General features: G+C 47.6%; 1 protein-coding gene across 8 annotated transcripts in view; it reads left to right on the top strand.

Annotated features, from left to right (window-relative positions):
* The window catches only part of GRB10 (growth factor receptor bound protein 10), a 208,663-nt gene that overhangs the window by 184,688 nt on the left and 6,051 nt on the right, over positions 1 to 17,924 (top strand). For all 8 annotated transcript variants that reach the window (XM_061198300.1, XM_061198299.1, XM_061198298.1 and 5 more), the window contains 4 exons: positions 6,169 to 6,246; positions 7,226 to 7,342; positions 8,203 to 8,269; positions 8,481 to 8,568. In XM_061198300.1, coding sequence (XP_061054283.1) covers positions 6,169 to 6,246; positions 7,226 to 7,342; positions 8,203 to 8,269; positions 8,481 to 8,568 — 350 coding nt within the window. The remainder of the gene's footprint in view (positions 1 to 6,168; positions 6,247 to 7,225; positions 7,343 to 8,202; positions 8,270 to 8,480; positions 8,569 to 17,924) is intronic.

Below are 17,924 nucleotides of genomic sequence, written 5' to 3'. Positions count from 1 at the left end.
GGTCTGTCATATATGGCCTTTATTATGTTGAGGTAAGTTCCCTCTATGCCTACTTTCTGGAGGGTTTTTATCATAAATCGGTGTTGAATTTTGTTGAAAGCTTTTTCTGCATCTATTGAGATGATCATATGCTTTTTCTCCTTATTTGTTAATATGGTGTATCACATTGATTGATTTGCGTATATTGAAGAATCCTTGCATTCCTGGGATAAACCCCACTTGATCATGGTGTATGACCCTTTTAATGTGCTGTTGGATTCTGTTTGCTAGTATTTTGTTGAGGACTTTTGTATCTATGTTCATCAGTGATGTTGGCCTGTAGTTTTCTTTCTTTGTGACATCTTTGTCTGGTTTTGGTATCAGGGTGATGGTGGCCTCGTAGAATGAGTTTGGGAGGGTTCCTCCTTCTGCTATATGTTGGAAGAGTTTGAGAACGATAGGTGTTAACTGTTCTCTAAATGTTTGATAGAATTCGTCTGTGAAGCCATCTCTTTCTGGGCTTTTGTTTGTTGGAAGATTTTAATCACAGTCTCAATTTCAGTGCTTGTGATTGGTTTGTTTATATTTTCTATTTCTTCCTGGTTCAGTCTCGGAAGTTTGTGCTTTTCTAAGAATTTGTCCATTTCTTCCAGGTTGTCCATTTTATTGGCATATAGTTGCGTGTCTCTCTTGATCCTTTGTATTTCTGCAGTGTCAGTTGTTCCTTCTCCTTTTTCATTTATAATTCTATTGATTTGAGTCTTCTCCCTTTTTTTCTTGATGAGTCTGGCTAATGGTTTATCAATTTTGTTTGTCTTCTCAAAGAACCAGCTTTTAGTTTTATTGATCTTTGCTATTGTTTCATTTCTTTTTCATTTATTTATGATCTGATCTTTATGATTTCTTTCCTTCTGCTAACTTTGGGGATTTTTGGTTCTTTTTTCTCTAATTGCTTTAGGTATAAGGTTAGGTTGTTTATTTGAGATTTTTCTTGTTTCTTGAGGTAGGATTGTATTGCTATAAACTTCCCTCTTAGAACTGCTTTTACTGCATCCCATAGTTTTTGGGTCATCATATTTTTGTTGTCATGTGTTTCTAGGTATTTTTTGGTTTCCTCTTTGATTTCTTCAGTGATCTCTTGGTTATTAAGTAGTGTATTGTTTAGCCTCCATGTATTTGTATTTTTTACAGATTTTTTTCTGTAATTGATATCTAGTTTCACAGCGTTGTGGTCAGAAAAGATACTTGATACAATTTCAATTTTCTTAAATTTACCAAAGCTTGATTTGTGACCCAAGATATGATCTCTCCTGGAGAATGTTCCATGAGCACTTGAGAAGAAAGTGTATTCTGCTGTTTTTGGATGGAATGTCCTATAAATATCAGTTAAGTCCATCTTATTTAATGTATCATTTAAAGCTTGTGTTTCCTTATTTATTTTCTGTTTGGATGATCTGTCCATTGGTGAAAGTGGGGTGTTAAAGTCCCCTACTATGATTGTGTTACTGTCAATTTCCCCTTTTATGGCTGTTAGCATTTGCCTTATGTATTGAGGTGCTCCTATGTTTGGTGAATAAATATTTACAATTGTCATATCTTCTTCTTTGATTGGTCCCTTGATCATTATGTAGTGTCATTCTTTGTCTCTTGTAATAGTCTTTGTTTTAAAGTCTATTTTGTCTGATATGAGAATTGCTACTCCAGGTTTCTTTTGATTTCCATTTGCGTGGAATATCTTTTTCCATCCTCTCACTTTCAGTCTGTATGTGTCCGTAGGTCTGAAGTGGGTCTCTTGTAGGCAGCATATATAGGGGTCTTGTTTTTGTATCCATTCAGCCAGTCTATGTCTTTTGGTTGGAGCATTTAATCCATTTACATTTAAGGTGATTATCGATACATATGTCCTATTACCATTTCCTTAATTGTTTTGGGTTAGTCATTCTAGGTCTTTTCCTTCTCTGTGTTTCCTGCCTAGAGAAGTTCCTTTAGCATTTACTGTAAAGCCAGTTTGGTGGTGCTGAATTCTCTTAGCTTTTGCTTGTCTGTAAAGGTTTTGATTTCTCCATCGAATCTGAATGAGATCCTTGCTGGGTAGAGTAATCTTGGTTGTAGGTTTTTTCCTTTTATCACTTTAAATATGTTCTGCCACTCCCTTCTGGCTTGCAGAGTTTCTGCTGCAAGATCAGCTGTTAACCTTATGGGGATTCCCTTGTATGTTATTTGTTGTTTTTCCCTTGCTGCTTTTAATATTTTTTCTGTGTATTTAATTTTTGATAGTTTGATTAATATGTTGTTTGGCGTGTTTCTCCTTGGATTTATCCTGTGTGGGACTCTCTGCACTTCCTGGACTTGATTAACTATCTCCTTTCCCATATTAGGGAAGTTTTCAACTATAATCTCTTCAAATATTTTCTCAGTCCTCTTTTTTTTCTCTTCTACTTCTGGGACCCCTATAATTCAAATGTTGCTGCATTTAATGTTGTCCCAGAAGTCTCTGAGACTGTCCTCAATTCTTTTCATTCTTTTCTCTTTATTCTGCTCTGCAGTAGTTATTTCCACTATTTTATCTTCCAGGTCACTTATCCGTTCTTCTGCCTCAGTTATTCTGCTATTGATTCCTTCTAGAGAATTTTTAATTTTATTTATTGTGTTGTTCATCATTGTTTGTTTGCTCTTTAGTTCTTCTAGGTGCTTGTTAAACGTTTCTTGTATTTTCTCCATTCTATTTCCAAGATTTTGGATCATCTTTACTATCACCACTCTGAATTCTTTTTCAGGTAGACTGCCTATTTCCTCTTCATTTGTTTGGTCTGGTGGGTTTTTACCTTGCTCCTTCATCTGCTGTGTGTTTCTCTGTCTTCTCATTTTGCTTAACTTACTGTGTTTGGGGTCTCCTTTTCGCAGGCTGCAGGTTCGTAGTTCCTGTTGTTTTTAGTGTCTGCCCCCAGTGGCTAAGGTTGGTTCAGTGGGTTGTGTAGGCTTCCTGGTGGAGGGGACCAGTGCCTATCTTCTGGAGGATGAGGCTGGATCTTGTCTTTCTGGTGGGCAGGACCGTGTCCGGTGGTGTGTTTTGGGGTGTCTGTGACCTTATTATGATTTTAGGCAGCCTCTCTGCTAATGGGTGGGGTTGTGTTCCTGTCTTGCTAGTTGTTTGGCATAGGGTGTCCAGCACTGTAGCTTGCTGGTCATTGAGTGGATCTGGGTCGTAGCACTGAGATGGAGATCTCTGGGAGAGCTTTCACTGTTTGATATTACGTGGAGCCAGGAGGTCTCTGGTGGACCAATACCCTGAACTCAGCTCTCCCACCTCAGAGGCACAGGCCTGATACCTGGCCAGAGCACCAAGACCCTGTCAGCCACACGGCTCAGAAGAAAAGGGAGAAAAAACGAATGAAAGAAAAGAGAAGAAAATAAAGTTATTAAAATAAAAAATAATTATTAAAAATTAAAAAAAGTTAAAAAGTAATTAAAAAAAGAAAGGAAGAAAGAAGAGAGCAACCAAACCAAAAAAACAAATCCACCAATGATAACGAGCACTAAAAACTATACTAAGAAAAAAAAAAACCAGACAGAACCCTAAGACAAATGGTAAAGGGAAAGCTATACAGACAAAATCACACAAAGAAGCATACACATACACACTCACAAAAAGAGAAAAAGGAAAAACATATATATATTGTTGCTCCCAAAGTCCACCGCCTCAATTCTGGGATAATTCGTTGTCTGTTCAGGTATTCTGCAGATGCAGGCACATCAAGTTGATTGTGGAGATTTAATCCGCTGCTCCTGAGGGTGCTGGGAGAGATTTCCCTTTCTCTTCTTTGTTCGCACAGCTTCTGTTCAGCTTTGGATTTGACCCCGCCTCTGCGTGTAGGTCGCCTGAGGGCGTCTGTTCTTCACTCAGACAGGATGGGGTTAAAGTAGCAGCTGATTAGGGGGCTCTCACTCAGGCCGGGGGGAGGGAGTGTATGGAATGCGGAGCGAGCCTGCAGCAGCAGAGGCCAGCATGACGTTGGCACAGCCTGAGATGCGCCGTGTGTTCTGGGGAAGTTGTCCCTGGATCACGGGACTGGCAGTGGCGGGCTGCACAGGCTCCCGGGAGGGGAGGTGTGGATAGTGACGTCTTCTTGCACACAGGCTTCTTCGTGGCTGCAGCAGCAGCCTTAGCATTTCATGACCGTCTCTGGTGTCCACGCTGATAGCCGTGACTCGTGTCCATCTCTGGAGCTCGTTTAGGCAGTGCTCTGAATCCCTTCTCCTCACGCACCCTGAAAAAATGGTCTCTTGCCTCTTAGGCAGTTCCAGACATTTTCCCGGACTCCCTCCTGGCTAGCTGTGGCACACTAGCCCCCTTCAGGCTGTGTTTACGCAGCCAACCCCAGTCCTCTCCCTGCAATCTGACCTCTGAAGCCGGAGCCTCAGCTCCCAGACCCCACCCGCCCCGGCGGGTGAGCAGACAAGCCTTTCGGGCTGGTGAGTGCTGGTCGGCACCGATCCTCTGTGCGGGAATCTCTCCGCTTTGCCCTCTGCACCCCTGCTGCTGTGCTCTCCTCCGTGGCTCTGAAGCTTCCCCCCTCTGCCAGCTACAGTCTCCGCCCGCGAAGGGCCTTCCTAGTGTGTGTACACCTTTCCTCCTTCACAGCTCCCTCCCACTGGTGCAGGTCCCATCCCTATTCTTTTGTCTCTGTTTTTTTTTTCTTTTGCCCTCCCCAGCTACATGGGTAGTTCCTTGCCTTTTGGGTAGTCTGAGGTCTTCTGCCAGCGTTCAGTAGGTGTTCTGTAGGAGTTGTTCCACATGTGGATGTGTTTCTGATGTATTTGTGGGGAGGAAGGCGATCTCCACATCTCACTCCTCCGCCATCTTGAAGGTCTCCCCTGCAATTTGTTGTTCCCTGAATCTACATTCTTCTCTCTGGGACCAGAATTCCACTCAGCAGCTGTTTGAGTATGGGTCTGTTGGCAACAAAAATCTCTCTGTTTTTGTTTGGTATATTTTTATCTTATTTTCATCATTGAAGAAACTTTTCACTGATGGTCGAATCCCCGGTTAGAGGTTATTTTCTCCTGCATTTCACCCATCCCATTGTCTTCTAACTCCCATCATTCAGGTTAAAAAGTCAGCTGTTCCTCCTCTCATAGCTTCTGTGAAAGTAAAGTGTGTCTTCCTCTGGTTTCTTTTAACGTTTTCTCTTTGTCTCTGTTTTCCATGATGTTCCTGGGTGGTTTTGTTTATTTGTTTGTTCGTTTTTGTTTTGTTTTTATCCCACTCCTAGATTCTGTAGCTTGGTTTTTTTTTTTTTAGTTTTGGAAAATTCTTGGCCCTTATCTCAAACATTTCTTCTAACCCCTTCTCTCTCTTCCCCTCTCACGGGAGTGCAGTTGTACCTATGTTAGACCTTTTCATCGTGTTCCAAATATGTTAACTTTAGAAATGAGTACTGCAGGGCCTCAAGCTGGAAATGAGCTTACATCCATAAAGGACAGTGAAGAGGAAGATGCAGCCCACTTGATATCTGAGTTTTCTCTTCCTGACCATTTTTCTTTTCTGTGTGGTTTGAGTGGGCAATTGGGGAGCGTAGGTTGGGATGTTGGGAGTGTTTGAGACTTTGCAGGACCCATAGTGCTTATTTCCTGGGGAAATAAAGCATGAGCCGCTGAGCCGGTTGGGCAGGGAGCCTGGTGGTTAGGAAGAGCGCTGGTTTGGGAGCAGGCTTGTACATTCAGATCCTGAATCCCTACTTTACCATGACCTTGAGCAACTTGCTTCACTTCTTTGTGTTCTGTTATTTGTAAAATGGGGATAAAGTACATATTTCGTAAAATGGAGAAGATTAAATAAAAGAGCAGCACAAAGCACTTAGAAGAGAACTTTGCCTGTAGCAACATTCAGTAAGGTTAGTTGTTTTTCTTGTCTCATCATTATTACATTGTTATTGCCCTGCTTACTTCCTGCCCACCCAGCATCCCGAGGCAGTCGGCGGTAACTGTCTATGCAGTGTTGGTGGTGGCAGGCCCCAGAGACAGTGCTCTGTCGGGTGTTTGCCCTTGAGTTCACCAGGCTGTTGGCAGGGATTGCTCATTGTTCTGTATGACTGTTGCCCCTCACGGCCGTGGGTTTGCCACATTTGGGGCTTTGGGGGCTCCCGAGGCCCCCCCAGTGGCTGACTCTGGCCTTCCTTTCCCCTTCAGTATGGAATGCTCCTTTACCAGAACTACAGAATCCCTCAGCAGAGGAAGGCCGTGCTGTCTCCCTTCTCCACTCCAGTGGTAAGTAAAGCTGCTGGCCCCGAAACCAAGTTCCTTCTCAGCTGCTGCGTCAGCGTGTGCCGTGGACATCTCGTTTCAGACGAGGCTGACCAGGGAAGCTGCAGAACGGGCTTGTGTGTTTCAGAGAAGCCAGAGTATCTCACCACCTTGCGTTTCCCAGAAGGTGGACTTGGTCGTCCCAACAGTGTGACAGACGAATCTGCCGGGAGCAGATTCGTCTGCCACCCTCACCCTGTCCCCACGTCTCCCTGCAGGGTTGCCTCAGTAGATGGCTCCATTTAAGGGCTCTCTATTCACGTGCTCAGAAATGTCGACAGCAACTCTCAGCTCCACTGAGGAGCTGCCTTCCCACCTTGGCTTTTGTCCATTTCAGCTGTGGGACCCACGGTGCTGTTGACCGTGACGCTTAAGTCTTTCTCTGTGAGAACTGAGATTGTAGTGAGTCATCTTGTGTTCTCAGGATGGACTTTACTTCCCAAAGGTGCAGAAATGCTTCATCCTCTCAAACTACCATCTTAACAATCCCTTGATGTCCGTTCCTAGATGTCAAACTATCCCACAGAAAGAGTCCCTGTGTTTCCCTGAACTAACTTACCCGAGGAAGGACTCGGCTGATGGTGAGGGCTGGCTCGCACTTGACGTTTCCATTTCTTTGATGAGTTTTAGTGCACGTTCGGGACCCTGTGAAAGACCACACAGTCCAAATCCTGTGGGTACCAGCAGCCTCACCAGTGGCCTGCGAATACCTCGAGAGGATTGGAACGTTTCTTTCTCTTGTTGAGAAAAGCCCAGGCCATTTTTATTACAGGGGCACTTCAGGCACTGAATGTTCCATCTGACCCTTAGAGAGTTGGGATGTGGAGGGACTCACCTGTCCTCTCCTGCCCCTCCCCAGGCACGGCTCTTCTGTGCCAAGGTTCCCACCTGCTGCCCTGGCTGTTTCCCTGTGTCTTAAGAACTCACGGCCTCTCGTTTCCAGCGCAGTGTCTCTGAGAACTCGCTTGTGGCCATGGATTTTTCTGGGCAAACGGGAAGAGTGATCGAGAACCCGGCTGAGGCTCAGAGTGCAGCCCTGGAAGAAGGCCACGCCTGGAGGGTAAGGCCATGGCCCTGTCCCGCCAGGACGGGCTCCCTCACGGTGGCCACTCCACCCCTGGTCTGCCCCAGAGGAATGGCTCTGTGCTGGCGTCAGGGGGTGAGAGGCTGGGAGGATAGGTGGCTATGAGTTCTCAGCTGCAGGAAGCCTTGGCCCTTCTGGGCTCTTGCATGTGCTCAGCACCCTGCCACCCCACCACCCTCGTCCCTGGGCTCTCGTTGGGGGGAGGGGCAAGGAGCAGAGCCCTGGGTTCCCTTGGCTCGCAGCCCTATTCCTGCTGATGAGTCTTCCGGGCAGAGCGTGAGGCCAGGTATTCCCAGTGTGGCTCGACCTCTAACTAGCTTTACAGCCTTGAACAGTCTTTTTACTCTGAGGCCCAAGTTCCTAATCTCCAGATGGACGAATATCTGCCAACTTCCAGGCTTTTCTGAGCTTTAAAGACAGTGTACAAAACACAAGCCCACAGCTCTGGCTCCGAAAGCCTCCCCCTCCTTCAGCCGCAGAGGGCGCAGAAAAGGAGAACGCACCCAAAGCCACGAGCAGTGTTCAGACCTGCCCGAGTTCCCTGGAAAATCCCGTGCTTTTCTCTTAAGATGTACTGGGAATTTCACTGTGTCTTCTGTGTGACAAACACGTCTCTGCTTCCATACTGGAATCCTTAGGAATACACCAGATGGGGATGCTTCTGGTTTTGTTTTTAACCACTGCGACCCTTGTGGTCACATGGGACTGAGGTGTCTGTCATTCCACGGTCGAGGGCCCTGTCACCTGGCCAGCTTCCCGCCCCCGCTGTGTCCCAGGTGGCGTGGTGTTTGTGTCACTCGGCTGTCCTAGCGCTAACGCGGGGATTTCTTTTGCAGAAGCGAAGCACGCGGATGAATATCCTCGGGAGCCAAAGCCCCCTCCACCCTTCCACCCTAAGTACAGGTAAACACGGCATCTTGGCCTGATATTTTTTGTACGTAAATAAAATAAAAGAGCTCCCAGCCCTCCCCGAGCTTCCCAACGTTGTCCAGGCCCAGAGCGCAGCACGAAAGCCGCGGCCGCGGACATCCGGGCCCGTGTGGACCTGAGTGAGCTCGCAGGGCAGCCGCTGTGCGCGGGCCCCAGGCTACCCACCTTTCTCTGTTTCCCGCAGTGATTCACAGGACGCAGCACTGGTTTCACGGCAGGATCTCCAGGGAGGAGTCGCACCGGATCATTAAGCAGCAGGGGCTCGTGGATGGGTAAGGGACACGACGCACAGGGTGGGCGTCTGCTGAGGGTCTGCCGGACTCGGCGCCTCAGAGCATCCTGCCATGGGGTGCGGAGCTGGGCAGCGGTTGCAGCCTCGTTCTGAAGAGGAGCGGGGCGCTGAGGGGAACGAGGATGCTGCAGGGTTTGCACGGCTCCGAAGTGGAGAGAGGGATTGCAGTCCATTTCTGTCCAGACGCTAACATCGTTCTCTACCTCCTTGATGAAATTCGAACAGATGAAGAACGCATGTTGCTTACTTTTGATTAATAAGGCAGTGGGCCAATGGAAAACCATATCTTCTTGCCTACACCCTTTGCTTTATGCCTTATATCATTGGCCTTTGCCCCAGCCACCCCAGATCTTAGTGACGCAAAGCAGCAAAGCTGTATCATTTCTCACAATTAGGGCTGGTTGGGTGGCTTTTCCCACCGGGGCCAGCAGAGCTCACGTGCCTGGTGGCCAGTGCTGGCCGTGGCTGTGTGCCGAGGTGCCTGGGCACAGGTCTCTGGCAGGCTAGCCTGGGTTCATCGTGGCCATCACGGGGATCCCAAGGGTAAGAGGTCAACCCCGGTGCACAAGCACTTCTCAAGCTGACGCCCCCATGGTCAAGGCAAACCCGGCGGCCAGGCTCAGCATCACAGTGAATGAGAGGAACCTGCCCCGGGTGTGGCTGCAGACGTGTGAGTGACCGTGACCGGGGCATGGTCCCTGCGGAGCTCAGCCCGAGTCCTGACTCCGCCCCCCACCCCCCCAAAAAGAGACCCAGACGAGTTAGTTGGATGCCCTGGTCCATCCTTGTCATAGCTGCCTCTCACTGGGTCTACTCAAAAGACAGGTTCTCGGAAGCTGCTCAACTCACAACAGTCCTTTTCTTTAAATCCTTCATCGTCAAAAAGTTTTATTGTGGAACTCTAAAAATTCACGTGAGAGAGGAGACGGTAAGGAACCCCATCTGCCTCTTGCTCAGCTTCAGAATTTGCTCACCTGAGCTGGTCTCTTCCCCTTCCTACATTTTTATTATTTTTTTTCTCCTCTTCTCCTCTTTGCCTTCCTCTTCTTCCTTCTAACTTCCCCCACTTTTCTTCCTCTACTTTTTCCTTCTTCTTCTGGGATATTTTAAAGGAAATCCCCGACGTTCGGAATTTTTTACCAGTAACTGTATTTCAGTGAGTGTCTGAAAAATAAGGACCCTTTACTTCTGAGACAACCGCACTATCGTCGTTGCATCTAAAATAAACAAGAATTTCTTAGTGTCCTCAGAAGTCCCATCATGTTCACACACACGAAAGTTCTTTAAATGTAGTTGGTCTAAATCAGGATCCACCCGTGGCGTCTGGTTGAAGTGTCTCTGTCTCCCTAAATATAGTAATAGTCTCCCCACCACTCCATTTTCTTTCCTTTTTTTTTTTTTTTTCATATCTTTCCTTTGCTGAAGAAGTAGGTCATTTGCTAATTGTGTACTTGTGGTTTCTTTGACTGTGTTCCTCTGTCTCCCTCGTTTCCTGTAAAGTGTGGGCAGAGGCTTGGTTAGACTCAGAGCCTTCTTCCGGGACGGAGCTTCGGGGCTGCATGTCTGTACTGCTCACCCCAAGTTGTCCTGCTTCCTGATCCCGGGCTGGGCGGGGGGTCTGGCGTTGCCAGCCCGGGCCCCCAGTCCAGCTCCCAGCCCCCTACACCGAATGGTCTGAGCAACTGAACCCGCCCAGGTTTATTGTTTCATTAGAAATCACAGAGTCATTGTTTTCTAATTCTATTATTCCTTCATCATTCCTTAGCTAAAATCCTTTTCCTTATCACATATTTGTTTTTCTGGGAAAGGTAGCTAAGTGCTTGATTTTTCTCTTTCCTTTGTCAGTTTTCAGGATCATGATTAGGGGTTCTGCCATGTTCCAGTGCTTACAAATGAGGTGTTCTGTTTTGTTTTTTAACTCTCATGATGAACTTAGATACTATGTGTTTGATTTGTTTCAATCCAAGCTTAATGTTCTTGATGTTCCCTATGCCCTCTTTTTGTCCCATGGGGCAGGCCTCTTTCAAGTTGGTTCCTGAGTTCTTTTGACCCAACACTAATAAGGTTTGCTTGCTGGTGTGACACATTCTCTTAGGGGCCCTAATTCTTTGTAGTGGGAAATGGTGTCTGGAAACCAAATCGGTAGGTCTTTTCCGTGGGCAGAACTAGGACATAGGCTTTTTACACTGAAAAATAGATTACAGGTTCACACTGATATTGCCAATTCAAATGGAAAATTACAGGGTGTGTACGCCTTTGATTTTATTGTCTCTCTCTTCTCTTCCTCTGAAAAATCTTACTAATGACAGTCGCTTACTTATTTGTTTTACCTCACTCTGTACTTGTCTGCTGTATCCCATATCACATCATGAAAATATTGATAATATTACTTCAGTACTACTGAATTCACACTTCTTTGCAGCCCTTTTAATCCTTAAGGAATGAATATTCCAGGCAGGTCACGTTAAAGTACCAACCTTAAGGTAATTCTTCTCCGTGGTTCCACCACCAAACTGCCATGTCTTCAGGTTCATTCCTCTGTTTGTTTCTGATTTTTGTTAAGTGGATCTGATTTATTTCCTCTTCAGTTTAATGCTGCTTTTAAAACTATGTAAAACATTGCCTTGGTTCCAAAGTCAAAAGTTGTAAAACAAGGTATTTTGCCTGGTGACTCTACTCTGCCCCCAACTCCACAATTGGTAAACATTTTCATCAGTGTTTGTTTGTTTATCCTTCTGTTGTTTCCTTTTAAAAATATAAGCAAAACACATTTGTTTTCGTAGTCTGCCTCACCTTAACAGGGGCGTGTACTGGCCACAGAGGTCCGACCCTGAGCTTAGCTGCGGCCTGAGGATGCTGGGGTGGGATGGCCAGGAGGGTTGCCCCCTTCCTTGTCCCCTGCTGGGTTCTCTTTCACACGATAGAGCTTCATTGTTTCCAGGATTCTATTATGACACACTGTGCCCCATCTTCATGTTTTTGCTAGTGTCTCTTTGCCGGTGAGTTCGTAGAAGTGGGAGTGTTGAACGGATGGGTAATATTGTAAACTATGGCCTGATTCCCCTCCCCAGGGATGTCTGAGCGCCACCTGCCTTTCCCTCATCTAGGAGGCTGGGTCTCTAGCATATGATTAAGGGCCAGTTTCATTTCCAATCCTTTTTGTGTTGCTGAACTGTCGGTACATATTTGCCCAGTTTTCTGCATCCATTTTTTTTGTATATACTTTTTTTTTTATTGGTTTTATTTATTTTAAATTTTGGCTGCTTTGGGTCTTAGTTGCTGCATGCAGGCTTTCTCTAGTTGCAGCGAGCGGGGGCTACTCTTCATTGCGGTGTGTGGGCTTCAGTAGTTGTGGCTCGTGGGCTCTAGCGCGCAGGCTCAGTAGTTGTGGCACACGGGCTTAGTTGCTCCGCGGCATGTGGGATCTTCCCGGACCAGGGATCGAACCCGTGTCCCCTGCATTGGCAGATGGATTCTAAACCACTGCACCACCAGGGAAGCCCCTACATCCATTTTTTACAAACATTTTTTTCCCAAGTTGTCATTTGTCTTTTTGACTTAGCTGATGGGGGTTTGGGTTTGGGTTTGGTTTTGTTTGGGTTTTGGTTATACAGTTTTTCTAAATATGGTCAAGTTTATCTTTTCTGTCCTTTAGCCTGTATCTTTCTGGATTTTTGAGTCATAGTGATATAAGTTTTTCCTGCTTCTCAATCACAAAGGAGTTTGTTCATGTTTTCCTCTAGAACTTGTATTGTTTCTCTCCTCCCTTCCTTCCTTCCTTTTTTTTCATGATTATTTCTTCCGTTTTTGTGTGTTCATTTTTGTTTGTGTGTTTAGATCCCAGGTACATTTCAGAATTTATTTATCCCGGTACACGGTTTAAAGATGGATCTGATTTTTTTCCCATGTGGCTGTACAGTTGTTCCAAACGACTTATTTGAAATGTCACTTGATCATAGAACAGTCCCTTTTAGAGCCTTAGAGATGACCCCTCCTGACTACAAACAAGATGCTTCTCCTCTGAACTTTCTGCCTAAGAGAGAAAAGCCTGCCCTCCGAAATTCCTCTCTTAGTGATGTTCTTTGCCTGTAGGTTTGTGTGTGTCCCCAGGGCTTCAAGGACAAGATGCTTACCCATTACAGCCCTAAATCCCATCCAAAGTGAGCCCCCAAATGTTCTCGTGGTGTCCCATTTACCGTATCATCTGTGAGATTCGTTCCAAGGAAGCCAAGTGGGTTTGCTCACCAGGTGACGTAAGTCATAAGCCAATAATTCAAGAGGCAAGTGTGAGTAGCAAGGAAAGGTGCTTTAATCAGAAAAGCTGGCCATCTGGGGAGAAGGTGAACTCATGTCCTGAGACCATCTCTGAAGATTCTGCTCAGCCAGGACAGTTTTTAAAGGGAAAAACGGTGGCAGGTGGAGGGGAAGAATCCCAGTGAATCATCGAGGCAGGAGGTGGGGTTCTGAACCATTGTCTATTGCATGCAGACTGGATGATTCTTCAGATGTTATCTTGCCCAAGTGATCTGCCTGCAGGATTGCTAAGGGGGCTGTTGAGGGTAGAGAGCCAGTCATTTTTTAATTGCTTAATTCTTCATTCTTACTTCTTTTTATCCAGGAAAAGAATCAGCAGGTTAGACAAGGCACGGTGTGCATTCAGGAGAGCATAGGTCAGGAGTTAGTTTCAATTGCCTAGTGATTCATTCCTATAATGAGGTTCTTTTAACGTTAGAGGGGGACAGAAATGGGCCAACAGGAAAGGGGCAAAAGAGCTGCTTTCGACAATGCCAGAGAAGTGAAGGTTCCACAGAACGTGTCACTTGGTGCTGTGGCCACAGCATCCCTCCTGGGGCCCAGGGCGGTGGCACCTGCATCCCTGAGGGGCTGACACATCCAGGCTCAGGAAGGGGGCGCGGGGGATCAGTGTGTTTTGAAGAAGCTTCCCCAGTGATTGTGAGCTCAGGCCCAGCCGGCCCACTTGGCGTTAAAAGGAGCGGTCCTGGGGCAGGGGGGTGCCTGGGGCTGGGAGGGTTAGCACGCTGGGTCCACTGCGCTGTGTGTTAGCTTTTTTTTTTAAACCCTGTTTGTCTTTCAACTTTTCCTGGAGTCTAGCGCCAATGGGTGAGTTTGCCCAGCCTTGGTGAGAAGTGTGGGCATCCCTCTGCCCACTTTCCTCCCCCCGCCTGCCTTGTTTCTCTCTGTCCTTCCTGGGGTCTGAGTTGCCTCTAAGGTTATAATTTTCAATCCCAACATCCGGCTGCTGGCGCTCTAGCAAAATCAAAAGGCAGGGTGATGGGACATCGCCTGAGGCGTCATTGCAGTGATGCCACGTCGTCCGTTCGTCCCCTTGTTCAGGGCGGAAATGTGCTGGGAAAACAAGGTAAATTAAATAATCAATTCCTAGGCATTACCCCTCCCTGCAGAGATAATGGAGGGAAGCCAATGTAGAGAGTCAGACAGCAAGCAGAAGACAGCGCTGGAAGGCAGGCCAGATCGACGGCCGTTACAATACACCGCTTCCTAGACCTTTAGCCCCAAATCACTGATGGAGTGGGGGTGAGGGGGGCTGGAAGGAGACAGCAGAGCCTGCAGTCAACCTGGGAGGCGGCTCTGAAGTCCGCTGGGTCCAGGCGGCCCCCCGCAGGTGACCTGTGCACGCGTGCAAGCATGGGTCTGTGCACACGTGTACATGTGTGCGTGTTGCGCCCACACCCCCGGGCCTGCAGGGCCTGCCGCGGGGCCGGCACTCGCTGGCTGCTCCCTTCCTTCCCCACTTGCCACCGACAGCCCGTCCCAGACCCTGGGATGGAAGGAGCTTTTCAAGGGGCCAGTCCTGCGCTGTGGGCCCCCCTGCGGATCTTCCCCCAGGGCTCCTGTCGGGACCTGCGGCGTTTAAGGCTCTGTGCCCCCCGTCCCGCCCCTGCCTCGTTCACACTCAGGGTCAAGCCCGCCGCCCCCTTGCTGTCCCCAGTCCCCATCCCTGTGCCTGTCTGTCGTGAGCTGGTCCCTCTGTCCGCGCCCCAGGCCCCTCCGCTGGGCGGAAGGCAATGTCTTTGTCAGGACTTGAGTCCTTTGCGGCTCTCCCTCCCCGGGGCAGAGCGGGGTGCCGTCCCAGGGCTAACGCAGCCGCCTCGGAAAAGCGTAGGATGCTCACCGGCCACGGAGGAACCACCTGCGCACTTGCTCCTGCTGTGCCGGGGCTCCTGCCTGGTTTCTGCTGGCTGTGTGACCTTGGAGGGTTTGCCTGACTTCTCTGGGCCCCGCTTCCCTCACTGTAAGATGGGGACGGGGACAGGGCCGCTGTGAGTCCTGAGCGAGGCAGTGTGTGCAGCGCCAGGGCCGCAGGCCTGAGCTGTGCTATCACTCTGAGCTCCCTCAGCCCCTTTGTGCTTTCCTGACTGGACGCGGGAGCCTTGACTTCAGTCCTAACAGAGGCGACGCCTCCCCTGGTCCTCAGCACCTTGCTCCATTGCATTCCATGCTCCATTCCGATGCCCTAAGCAGAGGCGTCCGTGGCACGTTAGCTCCCAGCCTGGTCTCTGCAGTAGCCACCCCCCGGCCCGCCCCGAAATCCCTGCGCCCGTGGTTTGCTGGTGGCGATCACCAATGCCTCCAGTGTCCACACTGACTACACAACAGCCCTGAGCGTGTAGACGGTCCTGCAGGAGAGGCTGGCAAGGCAGCGGCCCGTGATCTGAAGCTCCCGAGTGTCAGATCCAGGAATCTCGCTGACTCCTAGGCCCTACCCCCTTTCCTCCGCGTAGACGACCGTTAGGCACGACCTGTAAACCCAAGCCGGCGGGGCAGCCTCAGGATCTCCCGGGTCACACCCCAAACTGGGAGGCAGGCCGGCAGCGTCCTCCTTGGGGCTCAGAAGGAAGCATCAGGGGATTCATTGAGGGCTCGGGTGAGGAAGCACAGCCCCAGCTTCTCCTCCAGGAAGATTGAGCGCTGCCAACCCCCAGGTTTCTGCTAGTGAAACACTCGGAGAAAAGAGCACAGACTGGGAGAAGCAGACACGCAGCCCTGCCCGGGGGAGGAGCTGGCCCTCTCGTCTTCCTGCCCTCGGGCTCCGCCGGCACCGAGCGTATCACACATCGGTCCGGCTCCAGCTCCGAGGCCCTGTCTCTCCCGCCCGCCCGGCCCCGCAGTGCAGTTCCATCCCGGTTCACATCTCCAAGGTGTATCCTGCAGAACACGTGTCCTGCAAAATGCTATCAAAGAGGGGCTGGTATGTAATAAAAGATGCTGTAAAGAGTCAGGTAAGATAGGAAAACTCATGCTGGGGCCCTAAGGGAGTCGGGATGAGTATCTACATTCCAAAGGCTCCAAGACGTCCTGTAGTAAAATAAACCGTTTTTACCTTTTATAACATGGGATTTCCCAGGGTTACGTAACTGCCTTCCCTCTGACATTACAATCTAGAAACTGATGTTTAGCTGATTACCGCAATTTGGTGTCTAATACCTTTAAAGTATGTTTCCTCTCAGGCCATTTCTACTTTGTCACTGGGATTAGGGCCTCTTCCCTTCTAAAGAATAACTTGGTCTTCCTGTCTGATTCCAGATTTGTTCTGGAGTCACTGTAAAAGCAATGACTTATGCTTCTTGGTGCTATCCTAATTTTTAAAGTATTTTTTTAGTTAAAGTATAATTGATTTACAATATTGTGTTGGGTTCAGGTGTACAGCATAGTGATTCAGTATTTTTGCAGATTATACTCCATTGTAGGCTATTACAAGATAATGGGTATAATTCCCTGTGTTACACAGTGTCATCCCTGTCACTTATCTATTTTATACATAGTAGTTTGTATCTGCTAATCCCATACCCCTAATTTGTCCCTCCTCCTTCCCTCTCCCCTTTTGGTAACCACGAGTTTGTTCTCTGTATCTGTGAGTCTGTTTCTGCTTTGCATATATATTCATTTGTATTATTTTTTAGATTCCACATACAAGTGATATCATACAGCACTTGTCTTTCTCTGTCTGATGTATTTCACTGAGCATAATACTCTGTAGGTCCATCCATGTTTCTGCAAATGGCAGAATTTCATCCTTTATTATGGCTGAGTAACACTGCATTGTATATGTGTGTATATTACCACATCTTATTAATCCAGTCATCTGTTGATGGGCACTTGGGCTGCTTCCATATCTTGGCTATTGTAGATACTGCTGCAGTGAACATTGGGGTGCATGTATCTTTTCAAATTAGTGTTTTCATTTTTTTCCATTTATATGTGTCCAGGAGTAGAATTGCTAGAGCACATGGTAATTCTATTTTTAGTATTTAAGGAACCTCCATCCTGTTCTGCACAGTGGCTGCACCAATTTACATTCCCACCAACAGTGCAGGAGGGGTCCCTTCTCTCCACATCCTGGCCATTGCTTGTTATTTGTAGACTTTTCGATGTAATTTCGAACTGTAGAAAATTTGCAAGAATCATATAATGGATTCTCCTGTATACGTGTTACCCAGGCACCTGAGTCGTGAACATTGTAGCACCTTTGCTTTGTCACGTTCTCTCTCTCATTTTTTAATCAGAACCATTTAGGAGTGAGTTGTAATTATTTCAATACAAAATTTCTAAAAACAAGGACTTCTCTTAGGCAGCCACAGTATCATTATAAAACTTGGGAAATTAATGAGAACGTGGTTCGGTCACCTGACATGCCACTTAGATTTTACCAGGGGTCCTTGCTGCATCCTTCATCACCAAGGAAAAGAACTTCTTGGCCTCAGCACTGCCCTGGACCAGCACGTGCTTTGTCTTCCTTTGTGTCTTGACACTTGGAAGAGCCAGTGAGAGCAGAACGTGCCGGGTTTGGCTGTCTGCTCACTCCCTGGAGGTGATGCTGGGTCACCTTTAGTGCATCCCGTCAGGAGGTGCTGGGGTGGATTGTCTCATTCCTGGTGGTGGTAACTCGAATACCTGAAGGTGGTATCCACTGGGTTTCTCTATTGGAAGGTTACTGTGTGTCCCTCTGTCATAAACGTTAGGGGGTAGATGCTGAGACTATGAAAATATTCTGTTTCTCATCAAACTTTGATGCTGGTTTCAGCATCCACTAAAGATCTTCTTAATCAAATGGCCAAATAGTGGTTTTCTAATTCATCATCCTTCTCTATTTATTTAGCTGGCTTTCTGCTCTTAGGAAGAGCTTTTTTTCCTCGCCTATGATTTATTTATCACACCAGTGCGGACTCATGGATTATTGTTTTAGTCTATGGGTTATAATCCATCCCTTCTGTTATGTACTTGGGTGTCCAGATTGGACCACACTGCCTCTTGGGCCAGCTTTCTTAGTTTCTGGCACAAAGTATACCAGCGTCA

This window comes from Eubalaena glacialis, chromosome 8 (assembly GCF_028564815.1).
Source record: "Eubalaena glacialis isolate mEubGla1 chromosome 8, mEubGla1.1.hap2.+ XY, whole genome shotgun sequence".
NCBI classification, from domain to species: Eukaryota; Metazoa; Chordata; class Mammalia; order Artiodactyla; family Balaenidae; genus Eubalaena; species Eubalaena glacialis.
The sequence above is the reverse complement of the archived record's forward strand: the minus strand, read 5'-3'. Positions and strand labels throughout refer to the sequence as shown.